The sequence below is a fragment of the Marmota marmota genome, unplaced genomic scaffold (genome assembly GCF_001458135.2).
Source record: "Marmota marmota marmota unplaced genomic scaffold, marMar, whole genome shotgun sequence".
NCBI classification, from domain to species: Eukaryota; Metazoa; Chordata; class Mammalia; order Rodentia; family Sciuridae; genus Marmota; species Marmota marmota.
In genome coordinates, this window is record NW_025999982.1 from 23,086,533 (window position 1) to 23,114,345 (window position 27,813).

The 27,813-nt window shown below is 36.9% G+C and overlaps 1 protein-coding gene across 31 annotated transcripts in view; it reads right to left on the bottom strand.

Moving 5' to 3' along the window:
- The window catches only part of Dst (dystonin), a 436,897-nt gene that overhangs the window by 164,079 nt on the left and 245,005 nt on the right, over positions 1-27,813 (bottom strand). For all 31 annotated transcript variants that reach the window (XM_015487875.2, XM_048805541.1, XM_048805534.1 and 28 more), the window contains 6 exons: positions 23,065-23,231; positions 7,143-7,255; positions 6,938-7,044; positions 4,703-4,822; positions 2,231-2,326; positions 1,870-1,997 (listed from right to left, as the gene is read on the bottom strand). In XM_015487875.2, coding sequence (XP_015343361.1) covers positions 1,870-1,997; positions 2,231-2,326; positions 4,703-4,822; positions 6,938-7,044; positions 7,143-7,255; positions 23,065-23,231 — 731 coding nt within the window. The remainder of the gene's footprint in view (positions 1-1,869; positions 1,998-2,230; positions 2,327-4,702; positions 4,823-6,937; positions 7,045-7,142; positions 7,256-23,064; positions 23,232-27,813) is intronic.

A 27,813-nucleotide genomic window follows, 5' to 3' on the forward strand; every position in this document is an offset into this window, starting at 1 on the left:
TGAAAGAGCGGTTTAGTTACTGTAGCAGTGGGTCCAGATAAAACTAACTTTGGCCTTCTCTTTTGCACATGAATGCTTGCCCATTCGTGTGCATATATGCACAGACTGTGTGTGTTCTCTCTCTCTCTCTCTCTGGCCTTTGCTCCTTCCATCAAGGTACAATGCAGCACTGAGGCCCTCACCAGGTGCAAGCACTATACTGGACTTCCCAACCTCTAGAACCCTGAGAAATAAATTTCTTTTCTTCAAAGTCATGCAGTCTGCAGTATTTCTGTTGTGGCAACATAAAGTAGTTTAAGATACATACATTAAAATTTGGCTACTACTGTGATGAATAAAAATCTATTCTGTATCATTCATTACTTCAGATGATTAGCTTAGTGTCTCCTTTTAATCACCCAAAATTACCTCCTCTATAAAAGCTTCAGCCTGCATATTTCAAGTTTATTTTGATTCTAATGACTGAGTTATGTAGTTGTAACACTATGCATTAACAATAATGTAATCAGTAATTTAATCAGGTTGAAAAGTTGGACTTTCCCTTGTATCTTCAGCACATTATTTCATATTTTAACAACACTGAAATCGATGTATTAGACATTAAGAACATCACTAGACTGACCACTTGGATTGTGTGTCAGGTACCACGTTAAGCACTGACAACACAGCGGTCATCAAAAACAAGCCTCTGACTCCATATTGTTGGAGCTCATATCTAAGGAACAGGTAGCACTTGATCAAAGAGAAATAAACAAAATTATAACCAAGCATAAGTGCTATAAAACGAAATACAGGTAAAATATGAGAGTTATAAGCAAGACATGTGAAGCAAACTGGAAGACCATGGAACGCTTCTAGAGGAAGTTAACATTGAAGCTAGGGTAAAGAGTACAGAGAAACAGGGAGGAGAAAACATCTCCCAGCAAAGGAACAGACTGTGCAAACACCCTGTGTGTGGAGGGGGATGTGATCTCAGCACATGAGAGCCCCTGAGAGAAGAGTGCCTGCTCTGTAGAGAGCAAGGAGGTCAGTGAGGTATGCCTGACCACATAGGCCCCGGGATATAAAGCATGGTCCCTATGGGCCTCACAGCTAACAAGGACACAGATCACTATTCCCACATACTACAGGCAGGCTGTGAGGCAAGGACTACAAGGGAAGCAAATTTATCCAGCAGGGTTGGGGATACAGTGTGGGAGTAGAGTACTTGCTTGATTAGCATGCAACAGACTCAGTTCCATCCCCAGCACTGAAAAAATAAGTAAATAAAATAAAATTCAACCAATAAATGTTTCCTGGAGATTAAGCTATATCTTCCTGGGCAACAGTAGTGCAAGCAACAGAATATAACAGCCAGTGGTGATTTCATGGGATAAATGGATTTGTATAAATACGGCAGAAGAGGAAGCTGAGCTGATATTTACTGAGTGTTTTTAAGATATGAGCCCATGGCCCTTGAAATGGAGGCAAGGCTAGATTTTGGTTTCCACTGCCCTGCAGAAATAGGTCCAGGAACACAAATACAAGAAGAAATAAAATAACTGCTAAACTCGGAGCTTCCAGATCTAGATCTGAGTGACTTAAGGCCACCTTTCCCAGGTTTCTATGGGTAATTTTGATTGGCTTTAAACTGTAACACCTTATATAAGACTTCACATACCAGTCCAGCATACCAAGTCCTTTATATCATTAATTCACTGATCTATTTATTCCTTAAAATATCTTCAAGTTTCCTAGATAAGAAAATGGAGGATGAGAAAAACTGTGATTTACCCAAGATGATAGGACTAAGTAAATGGAAAAGGCAAATATGGGTCCTCTGTCTACCCAGTTTTAAAACTAAGGTCTGCTGCAAAACATCTGTCCTACCTTTCCACTTCTGGACGAAGCACCTTTTCCCTCTCGAGCATGGCAATGATGAGTTTTCCCCACTCTTTTTCTATGTCATTTGGATGATAACCTTGAAGGAGTTTGATGCGTCCAAATTCTATCCATATCTTGAGGGGGGGGAAAAAAACTTTAATGTGAAGCAAAGACATTTTTAAAAATATTTTTTAGATGTTGATGGACCTTTATTTTATTCCTTTATTTAGATGCAGTGCTAAGAATTGAACCCATAGCCTCACACATGCTAGGCAAGTGCTCTACCACTGAGCCACAACCCCAGCCCACAAAGACATTGTTTTAAAAAAAGATTATGCTTGATAATACAAAGGAAACTTCAGCTTACCTCTAGTAGTTTATAGAGGCGTTTAATTTTTGATTTTTCTGTTTCTTTTGGTGGGATTTCTGTTTCTTTAAACTGTAAATACTGATTATAAAGTGCCTAAAATGAGAAGGAAAATAAGCTAAAGGTCAAACTTCAAAGATATATTTTCATTATCTCATTACGTCACTGCTGTAAATTGTGCCATATACATTCAGTGGAAAATACACACTCAAGGACAATTCCTATTAATTGGTGGCCTGGGTTATATAAGATTTGGCAAGGGTGTAATTACTGATATGAACCATGATTCAGCATCTACCACACAGGAACCTGGATAATAATAAAACCATGGCAAGTTTTACTATGGCTGTACAAAAAACTCTCTCATTGTCCAAACAAGAAAGCATATTCTTTAAAAATCTATATATACTTCCTAAATGCTAAATTTATTTCACTGACTTATTTAGTTTTTAGTTTGTGGAAAAATAATTTGATGTGATTCCTTCAGAGGAAGGAAAAAAAACCCACTCTATTTTATGGTTATATCCTTGAAAACAGAATTCTTAGCAGCAAAGTAGGACTAAAATCTGATTTCAATGTCCCATTGGCCAAGTTAAATAGGTTTTTGTTTTGTTTTGTTTTGTTTTTGCAGTACTGGGAATTGAACCCAGGGTGGCTCTACCACTAAGCTACATATCCAGCCTTTTTTTATTTTTTGAGGCAAACTCTTGCTAAATTGCCCATGCTGGCCTTGAACTTGAGATCCTCCTGCCTCGGCCTCTCAAGTAGCTAGAATTACAGCACTTCCACATCTGGCTTGAACAGAATTTTTTAAATAAATGAATATAGGTGCTATTAGTTGATGGTACTATTATTATATTAGTTTGAATCAAATAATTAAATTATCATTTTGCTTATAGATATTAATTTGGGAGTCTCTGAAATATAATTTATTGTATTTATTAAAAAATTCCTTCATTAAAATTATCTAGATAAATGTCTCCACATTTAATAACTGTGTACTAATTATTCTGTCCTAATTCATGCTGCCTTAAAACAAGACCCTAAAAATCATCAGGCAAACACACTTCTGCAGAATTCCATTCAATGGCTTACTGCCTGATAGAATTATCTGGCATTTCCTCACAAAAATATTTTCTTTCCCATATATGTCCTATCATAGGCACTCTCAAGTAATCTGTATGGTCAAACTTCTTCCACAACCTTAAGAATCTGTACTAGTCACAGCTAATACAAATTAACCCAGGGATGCAGACAATAGGAATCCATTTGGAAATAGGTGAATTTAAACATGAAACCTGGAATTCATTTTGAACTGAATATGCAGTCTTTGGGATGTCTGTTGGTTATTAAGCACTGAATGGTACGTGTACTAAAAACTGTTAGTGGTACCACCTGGTAGTAGAAGGGAAAATCTTTCCCACTTTGTAAAAGTTCATGTCTACATAAAAAGCCATCATACAAACAACGCGAGAATACATTGAAAAACCTTCAGATCAACAGATGCCAAGTGATTTTGTGCCAAGGACAAACTCCCTGTGGCAATGTGAATAAGAGCTGTGCCACAGATGTTCTGTACAGATGCCTGAGCACAACAAATAACTTTTAACAGGGTCCACCCTGGGTTATTAGTTTTTGTGATTCTACTATGATCATCAAAACAAAACTTACAAATCAAAGAATTAAGGCTTTGGAGTCAATACTCACATATTTGGTTTGTAAAAACAAAAAAACACTGCTCTTTGAAATCCAAATGAACAAAATTAGAGAGTATTCTACTATCAAGAATTCTTGGATAAGTGTACATACCTATAATGTGATTTATAGTTTTATAACGCTTTTGCCTCAAAAAGCTTGACGTAAATTTTTCAGAATTGGCAAATGTTTTGCTAATCCATTTAGTCTCTACCACTAGCCTACTGAGGGTTAATTGTGAATTCATTTGTACTGAAAAAGAGATAAACATTTTCAAACTCATGGTGAAATTCAGGACATATGTTGTATTCTACCAAAGATGCCTCTGAGGCAGTTTCTAAGAGGATTCATGCAGAGATGCGCTCCCAACCACTGTTGTGTGTGAGAGCTTCCCACAGGCCCTCCTGCCACACCATCTGGTGAGCTTCAAGCATTGCCCACCCCCCCACCAAAAACAATGTGGCAATGTTAGTTCCAGAGACTCTCTCAAATTATACCTGTAAACTCTCAACAAATCAAAGCTCAGGGAATATAAATTTTTTAAAGATGTTGTTGCTATCATATTTTAATTAACATTTACCTTCATTTTCTCTGTAAAATAGGGAAACGAGTAAAACATTTCCCTACTAATTAGTGGTCTACCAATAGTAGCTTGAGATTCTAACATTATAGAATTGTTCAAGCATTAGTTAAAAAGTTTATTTTCAAACCAGTCCTACTCACCATAAATAACTATAAAAAGAAATAAACCCTATTTGACTCCTCTATGATACCAACCTTTAGTTCTACAGGATTATTAGGAAATGTTCTCTCTGACATTGTGGTCACATGGTGTCTAATCCACTGGATGAGGTAGTTCACCATATTCTGGTATTCAATCCATTTGACTTCAACATCCTAAAACAATGAAATTACAGAAAAAGTTCATGTCTGTAGATAACATTCCTACCTAACACAATTTAGTCAGAAGTCCTTCTGTGACTTCACTTGTCTTGAAACTGGATAGAGAAAACCAGCTAAATGTTTTCTGTTCCACTCAGTCACAATCCTTTCCACACAAACAGTTTTTAAAACATGCTATCAACTTCTGGCCACCAACAGTAGCCTAATGAGTGTCAGCTCTGATCCAAAGATAGTGCTCTTCAAGGTCTTGAGGAGGTTTCTGAGATGCCATCCAAATTCTGCAGACAAAAATGTCATTATCAACTTGGGGTGTTTTCCAGGGTTCAAAAAGGAGATGTAACAGCTTACACAAGCCAGGCAAGCCATCTATGCCAACCATCTTGAATGTGCATTGCATATCTGACACTCAAAGGAGTTATACAGTATGTAGAAAACCAGACAGGAATGAATTGGATATGGTGGAGATTAGTCAAGTACCCATTAAGCAACCTTTTTACAAAGGTAAGAAACTGGAATACTGCCAACTACTATGTTCAATTAAGTATTTGATGACTATTATGTTTAAAGATTGTGCTTGTTGTTGTAATAAAAACTAAAACTTTAGGACATAAAACCTACTGTTGTCAAGGAGTTATTTTCTAAATTAGAAGACAGGGAAGATTCATGGTGTTTTTACCTTGAATTTGAAAAAGCAGTATTTAATTAAGTATTCAAATAACTGAAACAGACAGTATATGCTAGAAATTGAGATAAAAATCAGGTGAGTATCCATGTGCTCTGAAAGGGCTAAAGGTTTCTGGGAAGGCAATCTGTGAGCACTTCTGCAATGATCAGGAACTAACTATATGGCTGGGAGAGGCGATGGAGAGTGTGGATAAAAGACAAGGGAAACCCAAGTAAGTGAGGACACTGAAATGGAAATGCCCTGGCTACCAGTAAACTAAACTGTTCATGGTAGAAAATCCTAGTCAAAAATGTAGGTAAGCAGAATTCTTACAGAACTTTGAATGTCAGGGTATCTAGCTGAATTTAATCTTGTGAACAATATGAGGACACTGTATGTTTTCAAGCTAAAGACCCCAGATTTTAGGCTGGTTAGTTTGGTAATCAGATGCAGAGGTGATAAGAAGAAATTTTTTTAGATGGAGATAGAAAAGACATAAGCTATCATCCTACTTCTAATGTAAATGAATAAGAGACAGGAGTAGGGTAGAGGTAATAAGAAGATAGTGCAACAAACAGCCACAAGAAACATTTTGAAGCAACATTCAACATTGAATTGTGAGAAGTTGAGCATGGGAAAGAGTTATTTATGCTTTGGGAGAACAAGAGGAAGAGAATAGGTCTAGAACCAACAGCATACCGAGGTGACACAAGAGACTAGAAATGGGAGCCTACAAGGTAAGCTCCTACACCTTCAGAGTAAGGAAGAAAAATGTATCTGCAGGAAGAGGGAGAAGCCCAGGGTCAAAGGGGATCATCCTCAATGCAGAACACATTTTGTTTCCTGTTCTCATCCAGAAATGCACAAGCACTTGTTAGCATGACCACTACCAAATGTGTGACTGAATTAAATTACATACACCTTTGAGTAACAGTGATCTAAGGAAGACAAAACACCCAGACTGCATGTCAAAGACCTAGCTCTGTTAATGCGGTCAAATCCAATAACCTGTGCCAGGCCCCGGCTTTAAATCAGAAAAATGTCTAGTTAACTTATTTCATGGGGCCATATGAGTTAATGAACTTGAAATTGCTTTCAAAGGTGAGATTATCCCGTATGTACATTAATAGTTATAAAACAGACCCAAAACTAAAAATGAAAATCTGCAAATTTCAGTGGTTTATAGCTTTTATTTATGAAATGGCCTGTAACTCTAAATAGCTTATTTTATTTGTGAGACAGAAAATTTTTTTTAGTTATACTTTAGTCTTAATGGTGGAATGGTGCCATGAAATGTATATAGTATCAGTTTATTAAACAGTGCATAACTCAAATTCTTCTAAATTTATTTGACATTTAAAAACTGTAAAAAGAACTGTCAAAGAATTCATTCAACTGGTGATCACCAAATCAGAAGCTTCTAATACAGAAAACTCTGTACTCACATTTGCTCCAATGCCTTCGCCACCTTCAGGGACTTTAGGAAATGCATCATAGAGAGATGACACATAAGTTATTACTGATTTTTCATCAGGTGAAGAGACATCAACATCTAAAAATGGCAACATAAATTATTTATTTCATGGTATCAATGGTTTGGTTTTGATCAACTTTCATGCCAGTCCACATACAGACAAGAAAACAACTCACCTTCAGGGTCCAGAAGTCTAATGACACCAATTTTTTCTGCTACATAAAAAGCGTGCTCTAAATTTGCAAGGTTGCTTTGAACAGCAACAGTATTCATGTCTATCAGGTCCGGCCTAGGAAAAAGTTTATGGTGTTAATTAAGTTTTTAACATGGCAATTCAACCTTATACTTACAGGTGTATCTATTTACATAACAAGTTCCACAAATAGTAATACTAAGCTGGTGTTAAAAACCAGAGATTTTCTTCAAACATTTAACACTGCTTACTTACCTCAGAAACTTATGTGTGCAGAAAGCAAACACAGCAATATAAAAGTTTGAACATACGTAACTGTCAACCAAGTCCATAAATGCCTTATACTCAGAATATATATAAATATTTGTCCCATTAAGTGGATTTAAGTTCCACTGTTCCAAGAGCATCCTTCCAACAACCAGCATCCTTTCGATATTTCTCCCCCAATACATAAAGCTTATGCTCAGTTCAATGTCACACCACCAGACTCCTTTCCTCCTGGCCTGCACCACTCAACTGTATCACCCAAGACAATCTTGTACTTTCTCCCCCTATTAATTCACTGTGTGCACACACATGTTGTTTCTCTCAAACGGTCAACTCCAATACAGTGAGAACCATAGATAAATAAACTTTTGGATTTTATCTTCCTATTGAAATACATAAACACAGCAGACCCTGAACAAATATCTACCATTCAGTTGGTAAGTAGGTAGGTTAGTTAGGAATTAGAATCATAAATTAATGACTAGAACAAGCACTAGTGTATACTTCATAAGCAAGTAAGTGTATTCTTAGTCAAAAAACTTGATTCTTCAATGATTATTCATTCTCTCTGTGCTCATACTCTCTCTCTTACCACACACAATCTCCTAATTGTGAGACACATAATACTCAAAATGAGAGAGAGATTTTCAAGCTATTTCTACCTACAGGAGACAGGAAAAGATGTCTCAAATACTCCTTGTATAGAAAGTGGCAAAACATGATAGATGGAAATGTCCCCTTAAGGCCAGAAGCTAGTCAGGAAACTTTGATCTCAAGAACAAAGGATTAAAGAATACAGAAACAAATCTGGAAACAACAAAGCCTTCAAAAAGAGTAGCACCCAACCCCAAAATCACCAAGTCAGAACTTGTTTATCAATGTGCAAAGGAAGGCTCTCTATAATCCCCACAGGCGAGCTGGTTCAAAATAATCACTGGAGAACCACAGCAAGAGTGGGAGGGCTCAGAGGTGGCCTGCGAAAAATGATATGGAAATTATTTTGGAAGACCATTTACATAAGAAACTCTTTAAAAACACATGATTAATTTTCTGAAAAGGTAAACAGCAATTTGTATTCTTATTTTTATCTGGTGATAAAGCAGGCTTCCAAAAAAGTCTACTTATACTTTGACAGCACTTTGAAGTGTTCATAACTTGGAAGTATGGCTACCAATTCCTATGTGTTCATATCCAAGGAAATTATTAGGAAATTCCTTAATAATTTTCATATGCCACCAATATAATCACTCATAAGGGATCCTACATTCATTATAGGAAAAAGAAATACACTGACAATAGAGGTAAATGACAGACCTTTAAAGACGGCATTTTTAAAGTTGCAGGGAATCATGTTGAAGAATCCATCTGCCAACATCAAGTTTACTAAACAGGTATGCGTAACAGTCTACACAAAAAAAAATTCCTAAAGTTCTTTCATTAAAAAATTGTTTTGTTTTTATAAAGTTCACACATTTTTGGAGAAATAAAAAACCAGCCTTTCTGAGTCTGCCAAAACTCAAAACAAGAAACAGCACGTTATTATGAGAACCCTGCCATTAGCAAAGAAAGTAAACACTGAGTAATTCCAGAGAGAATGAATAAAGTCATTGAAGAATGAAGTTTTTTGACTAAGAGACTAAAACATAAAACTTCCTTCAGAATGACATAGTCCTTGCAGAACAAATGCAGCTGCATAATACAACAAGCTCTGAACAAGTCACCTCTTTTATCCTAATGTTTATATTAACACTTTAGTAGAACAAGGATCTACAAGGTTCTCCTTCATTAAAAGACTAGAATAAAGAAGACTGATTAAACAAAAAAGAGAAAAGGGAAAAAATTAAGAACCAGTGTGAAAAAATAATAGCTTCAGAGTCTTCAAACCTCTAGAGCTCTGGCCATTTTTGGTCTTACCATGTGCCCCCACTACCTCCCTGAGAATCCAGAAGAGGCTGGGCTCTGCTCTTACCTCTTTCTTTCTTCACAGCTCACTGATATAAACAACCTTTAACAACTTCCAGCTATTTTTCATATACAGAGGTTTTTTGTTTGTTTGTTTGTTTCATTCTAAAGGTTTCATTTCACTGTAACATCTCTTTTTTGTTTGGGGAACATTAGCAGAAAATTTCATTTCCATCTTAGGTTTGATTAACCAAAGAGCATTAGACTATCTTATAAGTGCAGAAGGCCTTGTTCCTGTATTATACTTTAGACAGTTGAGTATTAACTATTCTAACTTTCCTATTTTATAAAAAATCTTTTATTGAAATATCAGCCATGTAATATAATATATACTCGGGCTATGGTTGCTACTCAGTGGCAGAGCACTTGCCTTGCACATGTGAGGCACTGGGTTCGATTCTCAGCACCACATAAAAATAAATAAACAAAATAAAGATATTGTGTCCATGTATATATAAAAAATATATATTTAAAAAAAATAATATATACTCATCTTTTGTCATAAAAAGGGGGGCTACTTTGTTTTGTTATGTTATGATAATGTATTGTTTTCTAAATGATTAAATTATTGTGGATTCTAATTTTTATTTGTATAACTTTGTCTTCCATACATGTTTAAAAACAGCTTGAAAAGAAGTGAAAATGGAAGATGATAGCATAAATATTACACTAAAATAAAACCCAGAGAAGGCCACAAAGTGAAGTTAAAAGTAAAACCAAAAAGTAAAAATCACTTATATGCATGCACAGTATCCTTAATTTATTCAAAAACTATAAAGTCAAAAGGTATTAAAAACTCCTGTAATCCTAGCAACTCTAGAGGCTTAGGCAGGAGGACTGCAAGTTTGAGGCCAGCATCAACAACTTAGCAAGGCCCTACCCAAGTTAGTGAGACTATGCCTCAAAATTAAAATTTAAAAAAAAAAGAAATAAAAAGGCTGAGAACATAACTCAGTGATAAAGCACCCCTGAGTTCAATCCTCAGTGCCCCCCCTAAAAAAAGTATTGAAAAAAAATGACTGCCTCCCCCGCATCCACCACCCCCCAAACAAAAACCCTAGGAATAAATCTATCCAAGGAGGTGAAAGACCTCTACCATGAGATACAATGACAACATTGAAGAAAGAAATTCAAGAACACAAGAAGATGTAAAGACCTCCCATGTTCATGGCAGAATTAATACTGTTAAAAATGCCATACTACCAAAAGCAATATATTGAATCCTCATTAAAATACCAATGTCCTAAAATTCATTTGGAAGAATAAAAGATCCAGCATAGCCAAAGTAATTTTAAGCCAAAAAAGCAATGCTGGAGGTATTAGAAAACCTGACTTCAAATTATTTTAAAGAGCTATAATAAGAAAAACTGTGTGGGACTAACATAAAACAGACACATAGACTAATAGTACAAAATACAAAACAGAAAGATAAACCCACATATGTAATATCATCTGATTCTTGACAAATGTGCCAAAACATATATTAGAGAAAAGATATCCTTTTTTAACAAATGGTGCTAGGAAAATTGGTTATCTATGTATAGAAGAATGAAACTAGACCCTTATTTCTTGCCTTACACAAGACTCAACTCAAAATGGATCAAAGACCTAGAAATTAGATAAGAAACTATGCATCTCCCAGAAGAAAATACTCCAACATATAGATGCAAACAATGACTTTCTCAATAGAACCCCTAAAGCTTAGAAAATAATGCAAAAGTTAATAAGTGGGATGGCATGAAGTTAAAAAGCCTCTGCACAGCAAAGGAAACAATGAAGAATGTGAAGAGGGAGCATACAGAACGAGAGAAAATCCTTGCTAGCTACTCTCTTGACAGAGGACTAATATCCAGAAAATATAAATATATGTAAAGAACTCGAAAAACTTAACACCCAAAACACAAATAATCCAATCAATAAATGGGAAAAAGAACTAAACAGACACTTCTCAAAAGAAGAAATACAAGTGACCAACAAATATATAAAAATGTTCAATATCCCTCACAATCAAAGAAATGCAAATCAAAACTACACTGAGATTCCATCTCATAGCAGTCAAAATGGCAGTCGCTAAGAATATCAATAATAAATACTGGAGAGGATATGCAGAAAAAGGAACACTTACACTGTTGGTGAGACTATAAATTAGTATAACCACTATGGAAACCTGAATGGAGGTTCCTCAAAAGACTAGGCTTGAAGCCACCATATGACCCAACTACACCACTCTTCTGTATTAATCCTAAAGAATTAAAGTCATCATACTACAGTGGTACATGCATAGCCATGTTTATAGCAGCATAATTCACAATAGCCAAATTATGGAACTAGCCTAGATGTTGTTCATCGATGGGTAAATAATACAGAAAATGTGATTGATCTTTTTATTATTAATCCATTGATTAACAACATCTAGGCTGGTTCCATAGTGTGTACACACACACACACACAGAGGAGTTTTTTTCAGCCATTAAGAATGAAAATAGGTCATTTACAGAAAAACGGATAAAACTTGAGAATATTAAGTGAAATAAGCCAAACTCAGAAAGCTAAGGGTCATGTGTTTTATCTCTTATGTGGAAGCTAGAGAGGAAAAAGGAAAAGGGAAGTTGGGGAAAATATCCTAAAAATCAAAGGCAAATCAGTAGAAGAAAGGGACAAGAGGGAGGGAGTAGGGGAGAGAAAGAGGAAACAATGTGGAGTGATATTGACCAAACAATATTGTTATATTGTGTGCATGCACTAAAATGTAACAACTAATACCCACTATGTACAAATATAATATACCAATAAAAATATTAGGGGGAAAATGGCTATTGCCATAATACAAAATAATTTTGGATAAAAGTAATGTTTTCATTTTTAACACAGCACTCTTTTAAAAAATAATCTCCCTACATTTTACACACACACACACACACACACACGCACACACACACACTCCTATACACATGCATGTATAGGAATATCTGAAAATAAATGTTAATATAGCATAAATATTCTCTACCTACACCAAGGGAATCTGTTCCAGTCCTCATATGCACTATTAATATATTAGGTCACATTAGAATTAAGTATGATTCTATGGGGAATTATGGTTCCCACAATGTTACAAATGGCTTAAGATTAGCACAAAGACTACTTAAGGCTCCACATCAAGATGCCAAACACCAACATACCCAGTTACAAGGAAAATGGAACAAAGACAAAATTTTTAAGGAAAGCACTTAGAAACACACAAGATGAAACAGTGACTAAAGTAAGCTAAGAGAAAGGAGAACATAAGTAAACTGAGAGAGAAGTGTAGTATGGACGCAATAGTACCAATCCTAAACAAAAAATGTGACAACAGCTGAGAGGACAGATGTGAGAAACACCAACAGTAAAGGTCCAAACCATGGTTCTTTTTTTTAAAGTATGAAAAAAATTAAGTAATGAAAATTCATAGGGTTTTCTAGATTGTTTCAGCTCCCAATTCACACTCAATAATTACTTAAGAGGAGAGAAATACTTAAGATTTTAGCTACTCAGCCAACCGCCTTTCTATGTTTGAGAAATTTTCTTTTTAAATCCTGGGGGGAAAGGAAGAATGTAAAAGTATCCTCACTGAGTGCTCTCAACAACCTCCAGCAGTAGGTTGTGTTATGATCCTGAACCTGGGCTGGTCACTGCTCTGTGCTGGCATTACAAACTGAGAACTAACAGAACATCCCATATGAAGCTGAGAACTAAAAATGAAGAAAATATGGAAAAAAATTAGGCTTCTGGTACCAGGGAAAAGGATCATGATGATGGCAATACACATAAAGGAACACAGAGAGGATGCAAAGTGCATGTGTGGGTACCGACATGCCCAGAAAAATGAGGTGTAAGAAATAAGATGGAGCTCCAGGTGGTTGCCGAAACAGTACCCATGGACACATACATCCCCATGTCTCTACACTTGGAAGGGTTTAGGGCCCCAAGCCAGATAAGAATAGAGAGGAAGCCCTGCTTACCTAATATTTTAACAAGTTTCTCTCCCTCTCCCCCAGGTAATTCTCATAAGGCAAGTTTGGGAACAAAGCCATGTTAGAATCCTTCATCTCTAATAATTCTTTGATTCTTTTGAGATTATAAACATTTTGTATAGGAAAAATAATCCACAAAAATACCGTCATATGACCATGTAACAAAACAAAGTACCCACAAATACACCTGCTTAGTGCCTTACGCCCTCATTAGGAGACAGTGAACTTATCCAGTGTTTATTTTTATTGTTTAAATCCAGAAGAAAACAATCAGTTAGTGTTGGGAGGGCATAAGGTTTTGTGTTGGCCTTATTCTGGAATGCATTATAAAATGACAAAGTCTAGAGAAGACAGCATTTGGTCATAGGTATTTTTTTAAAAATCAGAATAAAAATACAATTTAATTATCTAATTTGAATTATCTGATCATCTGAAAAGACCCTAAGTAACAATTTACTATCTCAATTTTTTTTAAAGGACAATACAGTGTATGGAATGGTGGTAACCAAGGGCTGGGTAAGAGGGTGTTAGGAGTTTAATGGGTACAGAGTTTCAGTTACACAAAGAGAGTTTTGAAGATGGCTGGTAGTGGTGGTTGTATAACAACGTAAATGTACTTAATGCAACTAACTGAACTGTATACATAAAAATGGTTAAGATTATACAGTTTATGTGTATCTTAGCACAAAACTATTATTAATTTTTAAAACACGATTTTACATATTGTAGAGAAAAGACTATACTGAGGTTGGGAAAAAATAACAAAAATCAGGTGTCTGTGTTTTAGTCCTAACTTATTCTTGGTTTGACTTTGGAGACACATCATGCAACCTATGTCTCAAATCCTCCTATGAAAAAATGAAAGTCAGGAATTACAGAAGTTAGAACAAAGTTACCTAAAATTCGAATTACACCTAGGGAACATCTGGAAATGGGTGTGGACATGGCAGGGAGGGCATTATGGGTTGTTGCTGGCATAAGGTTTGAAGAATCCAAATGAATGGCTTAAGATCTCAAGAGAGGATTTACGGCAAAGCAGTTGTGGAAATAAATATATACAACAATGTATTCAGGCTACTAAGAGGTATCTACTCACCCAAAAGCATGCAACAAAAATGCAATCAGAGAAGACATAACCTGACACTTTGGTATGCTTCATATACAAAATTCCAGTCAACAAATTAGCAAGTTCATTCATTTACTCACTCAATACTTAATTATCAACCATGTACCAAGCAATGAGGCACTGAGAATATAATCCCTATATATATGGAGAGCTCAGAGCTCTCCAAAAGGGGGTCCCAGAGGGCACCAGGAGAAAACCTGAGGGAAATGCATGCACACATTCTGCAGATGAAGGAAGCATGACTATAAGGAGCCCCATGCATAGTCAAGGAGTCAGCCAAGGGAACATGGTGAGAGGTGAGCTAGAGGGTGGCCAGGTGCCAGGGAGAGGCCAATTCTCATGAATTTCTTAAAGGATTGCAAACTTTTTTCCTAAGAACCTTGGAAAGCCATTAAAGTGTATTAAGGCGGATTAAAAGATTAAATTATCAGATATGTGTGGGATCAGATGGAGGAGAAATTTAAAGTGGTGCAGATACCTCCCATAGAATCCAGCTAGAAAACCATGATGGCTTCCAGAAGAATACTGTAGCAATGGGGTGAACTAGAGAGGTCAGGAGATATTTAGAAGGTCAAATCCACAGAACTTCATTTTATAACCTTGATTACAGAATGCAACCTGTGTCTCAATAACAAGACTACAGGCATAGATGAGAGAAAATAGAAAGAATGTTAAACATACAACCTTGAACCTCTCAACACTTACAGTAAGAGAATTTCCAAAGAAAGAAATGCTCAACAGTGTCAAATACAAAGTAGTAGTATGAGGGTTGAAAAATGTCTACTCTTCTAGCTACATGGAAGTTACTCACGACCCTAGAAGTATTTTAGTGAATTATGAAGCCAGAACCAAATTAGAGTGAGTTGAGGAATAACACCAAGTGAAGAAATGAAGGCGGATACAGAAAACTCTTTTGAGGAATTTGAGAAGGGAGTAGTTGGAAAAAAGCCTGGTATGAAGGCAGAGTGTTTCTGTTGACTATTTTATTAACAGAAGAGGTTTCAGCATGCTTAAAATCCAAGGAGAAACATCTCCTGAAGGGAAACGTTGAATACATATGAGTAAGAAGGTTTCTGAAGCAAAGGCTGAGAAGAAGCCACAACACAGCAAGAAGGGACTGGCTTAGGATAGGGGGGACAGAACATGGCTATACCGAACAGGGAGCACAGGTGATGAGGATGAATGCAAATGAAGGGGGATTTCAACCTTTGAGAGCAGGAGGAAAGATTTCCCACTTCCTTTCTTAATTTCCCTGAGGGCATCTAATAAGGGTGAAGAAGAGATACAGAAAGAAAGAATGATGTGAGGGAAGGGGTCAGTAAAAGACAGGAAGACTACTGGCCAGACCAGTCCAGGCTGCTGCTGCTCAAATTCTATGAAACCAATCTACCCTGAAGTGTGACTTTCTCCAGCGCCTTTCACTTCTGGGGACATGTACCGACAAGGCAAATGGCTGGGCTCACACAGTCTCAAGCTTTGCTGGGGAAACAGTATATACTCAGCAGTTTGCAAAGAGCAATTGAAAGGAATTCTCTGGAAGTTTAAAAACAAAGAAAACTCCTCTGGAATTACCTGGAGAGCAGTCTTAAAAACCTCCTCTATCCTCCAGAACACAAGCCGCTCACAGACACATGAAACAGCATATATCATGTATCATCAGCTCTGCACAGAGCACACAATGAGAATACGCATTCACATGCCTCACTGCTGTGACAGCATAGCAGTTACCATAACAAATTCCTGAACATGACTGCTCCGACTAAATCAAGTTCAGACTTAGCATATTCTTACTGCTTTTATTGGTGCAACAAGCATCTCACCTACTCTTCCCCCTCCAAAAAAAAAAAAATTCTGTAAAACGGTCTCCTCCCTTTTATCCCAGCAAATAAATATGAGCACATGGAAGACCCACACATAGTTACGTAACAGGGTGTAGACATTCCTCTATGCTCATATTTGGGCACATATTGTTGAAAGAAATAAAGCCAAGAACTCCAAGGTGGCAACAAGCTATTAAGATAATTTCCCCTTGTTCTCACAACTAGATGTCTCAGTTTATTTCAAATATTCTTCCGTTTTCTTCCCTACAAAGACACATTCTATTAACAACAAGGCAGAGAGCAAAGAGTAGAAACACTATAATTTACAGAAAGCTTTATTCAAGGGGTATTTCAAGGTTGGAATCTAACAACCTCAATAATTAAAAGATAATGAATTGTGACTTTCAATTCACAAAGAATGATCTAACTCCTAATAGTCTCCTGGACTTTAATAAATATAGAATACTGGTTTTGACTGAGAAGTAAATCTTCCAGTACCTGCATTTTAGTGAACTGGTAAGAGTTAATTTTAAGTAAATCTTAGGGACTAAGGGGATAAATACCCCTGTCCAAAAGAGTGAGGGGAGGATCAACTTATTTTCACTCTGAAAGAAAATAAAGTCTTAAACTATTTTTTAATACATTTACTTATTTATCGTTATGTGATACTGAGGATCAAACCCAGGGCCTCACACATGATAGGTGAGAGCTCTATCACTGAGCCACAACCCCAGCCCCTTAAACTATTTATACCACAGAATAAGATGAGAATATGAATCTATAAATGAGTCAAAATAAAATAAGAGTTCAAAAAATATGCAGGCCTTTGGAAAATTTATAAACACCTGCCAGCCATTCTTCTAACGTAAGAGAAATCTGATGTAAGAGAAGGGTAACAGAATACAGAAGGGAACTGGGATGAAGGATGTGTGCACGTGGGGTTTGATAGCAAGGAGAGGTGTCAGTCAAGGGCCATCCTGAGCTCCCAGCCAGTGCCCCATCTTTAGTGCATCCACAGCAGGACAGGGAGTGGGAGTACTAATGCTCATCAACTGGCACAGTGACAGGCAGGTACGCTCACATACACTACATCAAGACAACCTCCACTGCTGGCATTCTAACTTTTTAAATAATCACATCACTCTGAAATATGCCTATTTATTTAATCATTTTGCTCCCAAACCCTTTTTCTTCCTCCTGGGGAACTGGGGATTGAGCCAGGGCCTCACGCATACACTCTACTACAGAGCTGCATCCTCGGCCCTTTCTATTTTGGGAGGCAAGACACAGTCTCATTAATCTGTCCAATCTGGCCTTGAATTTGTGATCCTCCTGTTTTAGCCTTCTGAGAACCTAGGATTACAGGTGGGCACCACAGTGCCTGGCTTTCCCTCCTTAACTATTTTAACACACTCATGTTTATACCAATAGCCTGCACACCAAGCACAGTGAAAAAATAAGCCTGCAATTTCAGCTCTGGTACATCTTTAAAAGCTGAATTAAAAGAGTAAAGTGAAAGAGAAAAAACAAAAAAAAAGAATGGGATTTAGACCTGCTAGAAAACCATTAACAAATCGGGAAATGTATCTTTCTTAAAGGCTTCATGAAGGGGCAGTGTGGTACAGAGGAAGACAATTCAGAAATAAACTTTAAAAATTTACAGGTAATAAATAATACCCTTTATCCTAGCAATTCCACTTTTAAGGCCTTACCCTACACAGAACCCAAAGTTCAATACAATGTTTCCTATAGCAAGAAACAACATAACATACATCAGTAAGATACTATAAATGTATGTTACATGCATACAACAGAATACTATGCAGCATTTTTAAAAATCACAGATAAAAGAAAAAGCACAACTGTGGCCAAGGAGTGCCTACCCTGGAAACGGCTACTGGGTTTACCAGGCTTCCATGAGCAGGAGAGCCTTAGACAAACCACTTTCCTGTTTTAGCCATAAAGCTCTTTCAGTTATCTGCCTCAAAAATGGAAGTAGGAGAATGTGGGTTGTACCTTCCTTCGTAACTGTAACTATTTCATTCAATAATGTGATTTTAGGATTACAGGGAATTTCTGTGAAGTAATCTGTGCAAGAGAGCCAGGAGCACAGAAAGAAAGAAAGATACGCAGGCATTTTCTCTAATATTTATATGCCAATTTATATCTCCTAAATTGTTAAAATATAGACACAATAAAATTAGTGACCAGATGTGAGACACTAACTCTCACACTTCACCTGGACAAATGCATTACATTACACGCAGCAGGCATTAGCTCTTCAAGGATTTTTAGATATGATAATGGTTATAAGTACCCTTTTCTGTGGAGTTCAACCATCATGAGTTCATTTGGTAAAGTAAATAAGCAATTTGATTTTGCTTCACAAACTGAAACGCCACAGGATTTGTAAAAAATTAACAACTTTCAGAGCTGTGTTTGTGTGTGTGTGTGTGTGTGAATGTGTGTGTGTCCATAAGCCACGCTCATATGTCTGGATTCTGCTGCCTCAGGACTGAGGGACTAGTCTACACTAATCCAACTTCCTGGAAGAACATTTCAAACCCTAAGGGGCCTCTTCCCAGCATTAAACCAGTTCAATCCAGTTTAGCTTCTAAGGTGTGACTGAATCCCAGGAGGTGAGTGAATCACCAGCCCACAGATATTATTAAACAAGATGACTCTGACCACCGCCTCAGTCTAACTTTCCCAATTAAAGAACTTTAAACATTTAATACAATGAAATATAATGGCCCCATTAAATTCTAATTCAAAACAAACAATGAAGAAAATAATTGCTACTCAATTACACACTGCTTAATTAGAAAACATTTAAATGGCGTGCTCTTGCACATGACCTATTCCCAAAATTTCCAGTCTAACTTGGCAAACATATTTAAAACATGCCTATGAAAAGAATGCCAGGGGCCTTAAAAGGAGGTTCAAATAAATAATTTAAAAATAAGAACAGGCAGAAGAAACTAGTGAGCAGAAATAATCTCTCTTCAAAATCTACCCACTGGCACCTTGGTCCCAACATACAAGATGTCTTTCTATACCACCACCTCAGGTTCTCACGGCCCTGCTTCACATCTTGCACTGCTCCTTCTGGCCTGAGGTGCACGGTCATGTTCACGCCTGCTCAGGCGGACATGCTTTAACACTGAGTGATGCTGTGCTGCTGCTTTAGAACCTGGCTTTCATTAGGTTCTAGGGCAGAGAGCCACTTGGAGAGGCTGACAAAAGTTAGAGGTGCTGAACTTTACACTGGAAGTCAGAGCTTGATCTCAGAACAAAATAAACCAATTTTACTGTGATGCCTGAGCACACCCTTAAACAAGGGCATGGTTGAACCCTCTGCTTGTAACATCTATGCTGAAGGACATTCCGTACTGAGTTTTATTTCTCTATACCCACCCCAACTCTTGGTGACTTGTTAGTCCACCCGGGTTTAGAGGAAGCCTTGGCTATTACATCTTGGTTAATTCTTTTTCATCTCTTGCTTTTAAGCTACTTAATAATCAAATGCTTCTGTGACACAGCCTTTTGATCTAAATTCACCAAATCCAATCTTGCCTATTATTCTTTTGAATGAAAGCTAAGGTTATAGACAATAGTGAGGCTTATTTTAAAAAATCTCTTTACCCATGTGATCTGCAGTGAAAAGATTTTATTATGTACTAAAGGAAATTTAAACTATATAAACAAAACAAGCAGAAACTAGTACAGGTATGTGGTATATTCATCATTTGAATACTTCCTATTGAAACTGAACAAAATAAATATAAGTTCCTAGAAAGAATCAGGAATAAAATTACCTAACACAGATTTAATGGGAAAACAATGTATTCATCAGTGATCATTTACACAGAATCTACAGAATAATGCCTTATAATCTCTTCCACTAAATCATATTATTTTATCATTCCTATGACCCATTGTATAATCAAGGCACTTCATCTCTTTAGAATAACAGAACATACTAAAACTGCACAACAAATCATTCTTGACTATGCTCTTACTTAGGCTAAATATTTTAATATTCTTTCATTATCTACAGTTGTCCTCACTATAAGAATTGCTAATATTGTCCCTCATTAATTTCTAACAAGGAGAAAATACCCCAGCTGACAGTTTTAAACATGTCAAGTCATATAAGTTCATTAATAATTTTCATGTTTATCTTTACTAAATATCTTCAAAGTTGCACTATCACAGTTGTTCTCCTAACAGTTCCATTACTTAAAATCTAGTTTGCCTAAATGAAATCATATAAGTAGTTACACAGAAGTATATGAAGGTCTGAGAATCCAGAGCAAGCACTTCCATCATTCAAAAGGTTGGGATGTTGAATATGTTAGTTACCATTTGAGCCTCAGTTTAATTGATAAAATTGGAGACACACTCTATTTCATAGGATTGTGGTTATTTAAAAAGCTAACTTACATTTTTAAAAACTGGGACAAAAACATCTACATGGGCTAGGCACAGTGGCTAATGCCTATAATCCCAGCCATGTGGGAGGCCAAGACAGGAAGATGGCAAGCTGGAAGCCAGCCTCGGCAACTCAGTGTGACCCTGTCTCAAAATAAAATAAAGGACTAGGGACATATCTCAGAAGTAAAGAGGCCCTGGGTTCAATCCCCAGTAAAAAAAATGAAAATAAAAAAATGGGGCTAGGGTTGTGCTTAGTGGTAGAATGTTTGCCTAGTATGTGTGAGGCACAGGGTTCTTAAGAAAGGACTTTAAAAATACAGTTCTACAGTTAAAAGGTTTCTTCTATTGAAAGAAACCACAGAAATACTACATGAAGCACAGGGTACCCTGACCGAATTTTAGCAATAAAGAAATCACATAAACAATTCAACTTGATATGCAGTATTTTTACCAAGAATTCAAACAACAACAACAAAAAAAGCAAACTAGGAAAACCAGAATTCAAAGTTAAACAGTTTTCTAACATAATCACTATGCCAAAGTAAAAGTTCAAAGCAAATAATATTAACAAGGTTCAAATTCTCACCTAGAGCAACTGAGCTCTATAACATTAAACTTCCCTAAGACATTTTATGACCTTTGACATACAGAGTGACTTATTAAAGCACTTAGAAGAAAAATATATAGCAAATATATGCCAATTTGTTCCATGATTTTTCATGAGTACTGAATAAAGAAGTCTCAGAAACTACTGATTTTAAAAGCAGATGATTTCAGAAGAGCTTGCTTCTCAAAAATGTTCTGATTCTATCTTAAACATTTCAAAGAAGAGAGCAGAGAACACCCTTAAAGATGCATCTTGATATAAGTCCCTTAGGTGTTACAATCAATATGTTTCTATTCAAAGGCTATGAAGATTTTTATCATCCCATGTATAGAATGTGACCAGCTACATAGTCCCCGTGTGCAGTATGTAGTGTGACAATGTGCAGTGTGACAATGGCAATGTCTATCCACTAAACCCTCTTGGCTCTGAGTTACCCAAGAGGATCTTTGTTTTGAAAAAATGCAGGCATGTTGATCTTGGTTTTTCTTCTTAATTCAGCAACCTACACTCACCTCTACTTATGTTGTTTCTTAACAAAAGGGGACAATTATAGTGCTTAAAAATAGGAACTCTTGGGTGTGGGTGCATGAAGGATTCATTACTGTTCTGTAGATGTTGAAAATTCCAACATAAAAAGGGAAAGAGAGATGAAGGAGAGAAAAATTATGAATAATGTGACCTTGGCAGGGTGCCTCATCCATAAAATGGGATGATAACAGGTTACGCTTCATGGGAATGGTAGATTTGATAACATGTAAATCACTGAACTTCATTAACATAATTATTATTTTTATGATGATCAAATAAGTTTGTTAGTTGAATGAGTTTATAGCTTAGGTTTAGTCTATTTAGGAATATTTTCAATTCTTTGAGAAAATAAAACAATCATTATAAAACTAAGGAAGATAAATGAGATCAAGAAATACATAGTTTTCAATAAACATTTTCTGGGGCTTGAGCTTCTCATAGCTAATAAAAGTATGGGACTTTTCCAAAGCAATGGGACTTGTGGTCAGGGCTAGAAGCCTGCCTAGGTTTGAATCCCAGGTCTACTACTTGTTGTTAGCTGTGTTTTAGGCAAATTATTTATTGTGCATTTTGCATTCTGTCCCTTAACTAGGAATGAGGACAACTGAGATATTTTGAGGATTAAACTAGTTAACAAATATAAACTGCCTGGAACAGTGCTGGCAGTTAGTGCTATGCTAAGTGTTAATATGGATTTAGTTCTTAAAATTTTTCACCAAAAAAAAAAAAAAAACTGCTTACCACCACAAAATTGACCATTGTTAAGCCTAGACACTCACAAGAATAACTAGTCAATTAGGTGATTATGATTTGAAAACTTCTGAGCTATAAATCTGAATTAAACACTGTCCCATTCATCAGTACCCTGTACATACATTCTATGTCATCTACATGCAGATTCTACATAGCAGAGCTGCCTGCTAAGTTACTGGCAAAATTCAAATGCAAACTATAGCTAGTTGGTCTGCATGTATACACTAAAGATTAGAACGATGATTTCTAAGTGATGGGAATGTGATATTTTTAGTTTATTTGTATTTTTCTGCCATGCAGATGCATTGTTTCCATAACAGGTTATTTTAAAATTTAGAAGTTAAAGAAACATGCCTTATGTTTGTATAGGGAAAAAAACCCCACAGATTCCATACCTGTATTTATGAATGATGGCATTAAATAGTTTTCCATCTCTCCAGCAGGTAGTGAAATTTTCACACCGTATTCCAGCATAACCCTCTGTTGCCTGTTGTGTCCACAGTAGCAATCTCTCTTTTGCAGACATATCCTCTGACTCTCCAGTGACATGGATATCAGATATCTAAATATAACAGAAAGTGTTGAACCATTAGGAAGGAAGGAAGTTAATGCAGATTACAAACCTACTGTGTGCCAGGCACTTCATGAGTACTGTTTTCCTTAGTCCTCATAACTTATTTAAACACTAAATATATTTCCCCATTTTACATATAAGAAAACTAAGTTTCAATCAGGTTAACAGATTTAAAAAGTTATTTGTGTCCAAAAACTTAACTATACCAAAACATCACAGTATTGGAAAATTCTACCTTCTTCTTTGCTAATCAGTTTAAAAAAAAAAAAATCCTTCAGCAAATGTTTTTTCCAAATGCAAACTGATCTGAAGTAAACCTATAAATTACTCTGCACTACCACCTGCTGAGCAGAATTTGAGCCAACAGGTATTCTGTGTGAAGAATAGAGAAAGAAATAGTATATTTTTAATTATATTATATAACAATTTGGCTGCAAATCTCTAATTTTCTCAAGAGTCTTGCTCAGCTTGTTCAACACAAAACTTTTCAACTGATTTCCCCTACATTTTTTTTTTTGTTTTCAATGTTTTTTAAGCTTCTTCCATCAAATAATAATATAATAACACTTGTGAGTGTTCATGATTTACATTTTCCAAGAGCATCACTTTGAAAAGGGTCCTCCTTGGCCTACTGATAATTACACTAAGGCACAAAGTGACTTTACCAGGAATTGCCAGTAACTCCAAAGCTGGGATTAATACCAACAACTGCTCCCTCAGTCAGAGCAAGATGCAGAGCCAAAAGATCAAGAATGTAAGAGGCAAGCCAGAATCAGGATGGGCAAGTAAGGAGACTGGAATCAAGGCGTAGGGAGGGAAAAATAATTCTATAACAGGAACAAAATCACTAGACCAGAGTCATGTGATATGCTTCTAGCTCTGACCACAAGTCCCATAGCTTTGGATAATTCATGCCAGGTCTGTGAGTCAACTTCCTCATCTATAAAATGAGGGAGTAGGAAGCAAAAGCAGATAACATTTAAGGCCCTTTTTGGTCTAAAGTCTTACTGAGACTGTAAACACAACACAGAACTCAGAGGTCAAAATACAGAGTCAAGCAACTTAAAGGGGCGAGGGGGGGGTGGGGAGAACAACTCCAGACTAAAGAGACCTTTTCATCTGGCAGTTTAAAATTAAAACAGGAAACCCATTATTCCTCCCAGCTGCCACAAGGGCCAGGGGCACAGCCAACCCAGGGAGCTGGGGCAGGCCGGCTGCAGCAGTTGAGCTCTTGCCAGCCTGGCAGCCCCTAGGACACCACTTGTTGAAGATGAGGGTGGGGCCATACACAGTCTCTGCCAGTGCACAGCAGAGGTAGCCATGCCCTGTACAGCTCAACTCCCGGCAGTGGACAAATGGCCAGGAGATAAAAGCAAAGTGTCTTAATCATCATTACTAGGAATTCATGCTAGTCTCTATAATAGGACAAAGCACTGTTTGTGTGAACACATTATATAGCATATATAAGAGCAATTTTTTTTCATGTGAAGAAAACACCACTATTTTCTGCCCAACTTCTAAGAATATTCTAGTCTTAAAATTATGCTTGTGTGTCTTCCTGGCACCTCCTCTGCATTTACATCTCAGGTATTAATATGCTCAAGCTACTTAGCTGATTTAGGATTACTGCCTCCTGGCTTGTAAAATAATAAGGATAACAATTATTACACTGTGAGTGGGAATTCAACATCAGCACAATGTAATACCTGGTACACAGGAAATACATGCTTAACAGAAGATAGCTATTTCATTGTGGTGTTGTCATTCTTTTTGACAAATGGAAAAGCAAAAATTTGACTTCACTCCTCTTCCCAAAAAAAGGAATAAAGCAGTTTTAAAATTTGTTGCCTCAAAAAAAAAAAAAAATCAAAATCTATGTAAACAAGGAAACTAGGAAATTGTGCATAAAATGTTGAGCCTCTATGCTAATATTTTTTTTAATCTGGCCTACAAAATTAAAAAAGAAAGAGTTGAGCCTCTAAGTAAAATTTCACAACAGGTTCCTATCAGGTTTTACAAATTATAAAATCATTTCCTTTGGGGAACCTTACAATGGAAGAGCTATGCTGGAGTATTGACAGTGCTATTTAAAAAGGAGAGAAATAACTGGAGAGTTAAGGGGGCTGTTTTTTGCTGATTCTAGAACATTCCATGCCAGTCCAGTTATAAAAGTAATCATCTATTAACTAGGGAAGTCAGTAAATTTCAACCACGGGTACCAGTGTAAAAGCATTGAGCAATACAGAGAATACTCCATCCTCAAGAAAAGAAAGTTGTTCAGAGGTTTGACAATGGTTAAATATCAACCAAAACCATGCATTCTTATTAAATACATTTCCAATATGTGAATTTCAGATTATATATACTACTTCAGATAACACTATTTAAAAAGGTGTAACTTTAAAAAGCACATTTATTTTATGAACCAAGCTTTAACATAACAAAGACTCCATTTCAGCTTCCCCTGCTCTTGCCAATTAACCAAATGTCATCCTCACACAGTGATTTAAGGTGTTTTTAAAAAACAGACAACATTAGCTACTATCTGAGTATATCAGATTTTTCATGATACACTGCAAATAAAGCAAAAAGGAAAAATAAATTGAATGCTAAAAATTATAAGTCTACAGTTGTCATTCACAATCCCTGATCTGAAATGTGTGTGTTAGTGAAACAACCCAAGTCCTCCACCAAGGGCAGGTTGGGGACAGCTGACACTCAGGATGGACTGCAGGAAGTCATAGAGTACCTCCTTACAAAACCTGGAGCCAACACAGCAAAGGTCAGAGAGGGTTGCAGTTCCTATCACCCAGGGTCAAGTCTCACCTCCAATAGTTAACAGAATGAATGAGCACAGACTATTCACAAAATATTTCAAAAATTTATTTTCCCATCTTTGCAACTTAAACAATGAGATGATCATGTCTATCTTATTCGGTGGTTCTGAGGACTAGATGGAATAAGCACATAGAGTGCTCAGCACAGTACCTGACACAGAGAAAACTCTCCCAGCACCATTTTATTAGCACTATTTGCCCCTAAAAGCATCTCACCAACAATCTGTCAACCAGCACCAAAAACAAAATACCTTATATCAGAGTTATTTCTGGAAACTTGAAGCCCTCATGCCTCACATCCAGGTCATGGTTGGCTACTACTCAAACCCAAGTTCTTCCTGTCACTGAGCCTGTCATGTCCATATTTCATTTGTATTTCATTTCCCCTGACCAGATTGCTATCGTTCCCAAACCTTCCAAAAATACCCATCCCACAGTAAACAAAAGTCTCTGGTATCTTCAGTACCTTACACTGCTTCTATCTCTCCAGAATCCCAGGTTCTCTCCACTACATTAACTGAAATTCCGCCAAGTCCCAGACTCTACCAGGCCAATAGGCAGCACAGGTATGCTTAACTCTGCAGAGATGCAAACCCAGTGGTTTTCAAACCATTGCCTATAGGTGCCAAGATATCATTTTTCACATTACTGTAGGACACTCTTGCTCTACCACCTTTTTCCTCTCCTCAAAAATTATCCTGTGTCTCCCAAATGTTTGCCATCCGAAAGAGTATGTGCCTGCAAGCCCACACCCGTCTCCATCTGGCTCCCATCTTCAGTCCTTTGTCTCCTCTCCACTTCAGCCACTCATGCATCCACATCCTGGATATCATCATCTTGAACCAGAACAAGTTGCTCTCAGACACTGAACTATTGACAGCAACTTCTTGTTTTTCTAGCACTTTCATTCTCCAACTCTAGCTAAGCCAATCATCTGGCTTCAACATCATCTCACATTCCTCGCCCAGTTCTGTTCTAAACTGTGAGTTACAGGGGAAGAAAAGTAATTTTTGTCTTCAACCTTCCTAAGTTCTTAATTGGAATAGAAATTCTTCGTTGGAATAGACCCATATAATAAGGCAGGTTAACAGGGGAAAACAAACAAGTTTATTGATATATATTTGAAGACCGGCAGGGACTCTGGGAGACCAGAATAAGCTACCCAGAAATATGAATTGCTGAGATGAACACAATTAAGAAAACATGTGCAGGAAAGCCCCCTGCCCTCCATTTACCTAAAAGCAGGATACAAAAAGTGTACTGCCTGCCCCACCTTTCTGTCAATGATAAAAGATGAACTACTGAAGACAACTTTGCATGTCTGTGGGCCTGGAGATGGTTCTAGGATTCTACATGAACAGGCCTTATTGACTTGCCTCTACCTGCCCTTTGTTTGCCTTCCCCCGCTGCCACTCCTAGAGACTCAAAAGTTCTTTCCCCTTGTCACTTCTCTATAAATTTATTTTTCTTGGTTGAAGCTGGAATTCAAAGTCACCTCTTTGAGAACTACTCATTCTCTGTGTGTCTCCCGGGTATATGTGAAATACACATGTTAATGAATTTCCATTTATTTTTCTCTTGTTCTGTCTGTCTGTTGTTTGTTCCAACTAAGAACTTAGGAGGTTGGTGGAAAAAACATTTTTCTTCTCCTAAGGAGCCCTCCCTCATCTTTACATCCTTCTCTGCCTGATACTATATGATCCACCATTTCAACCACTCTCATCAGTATCCTC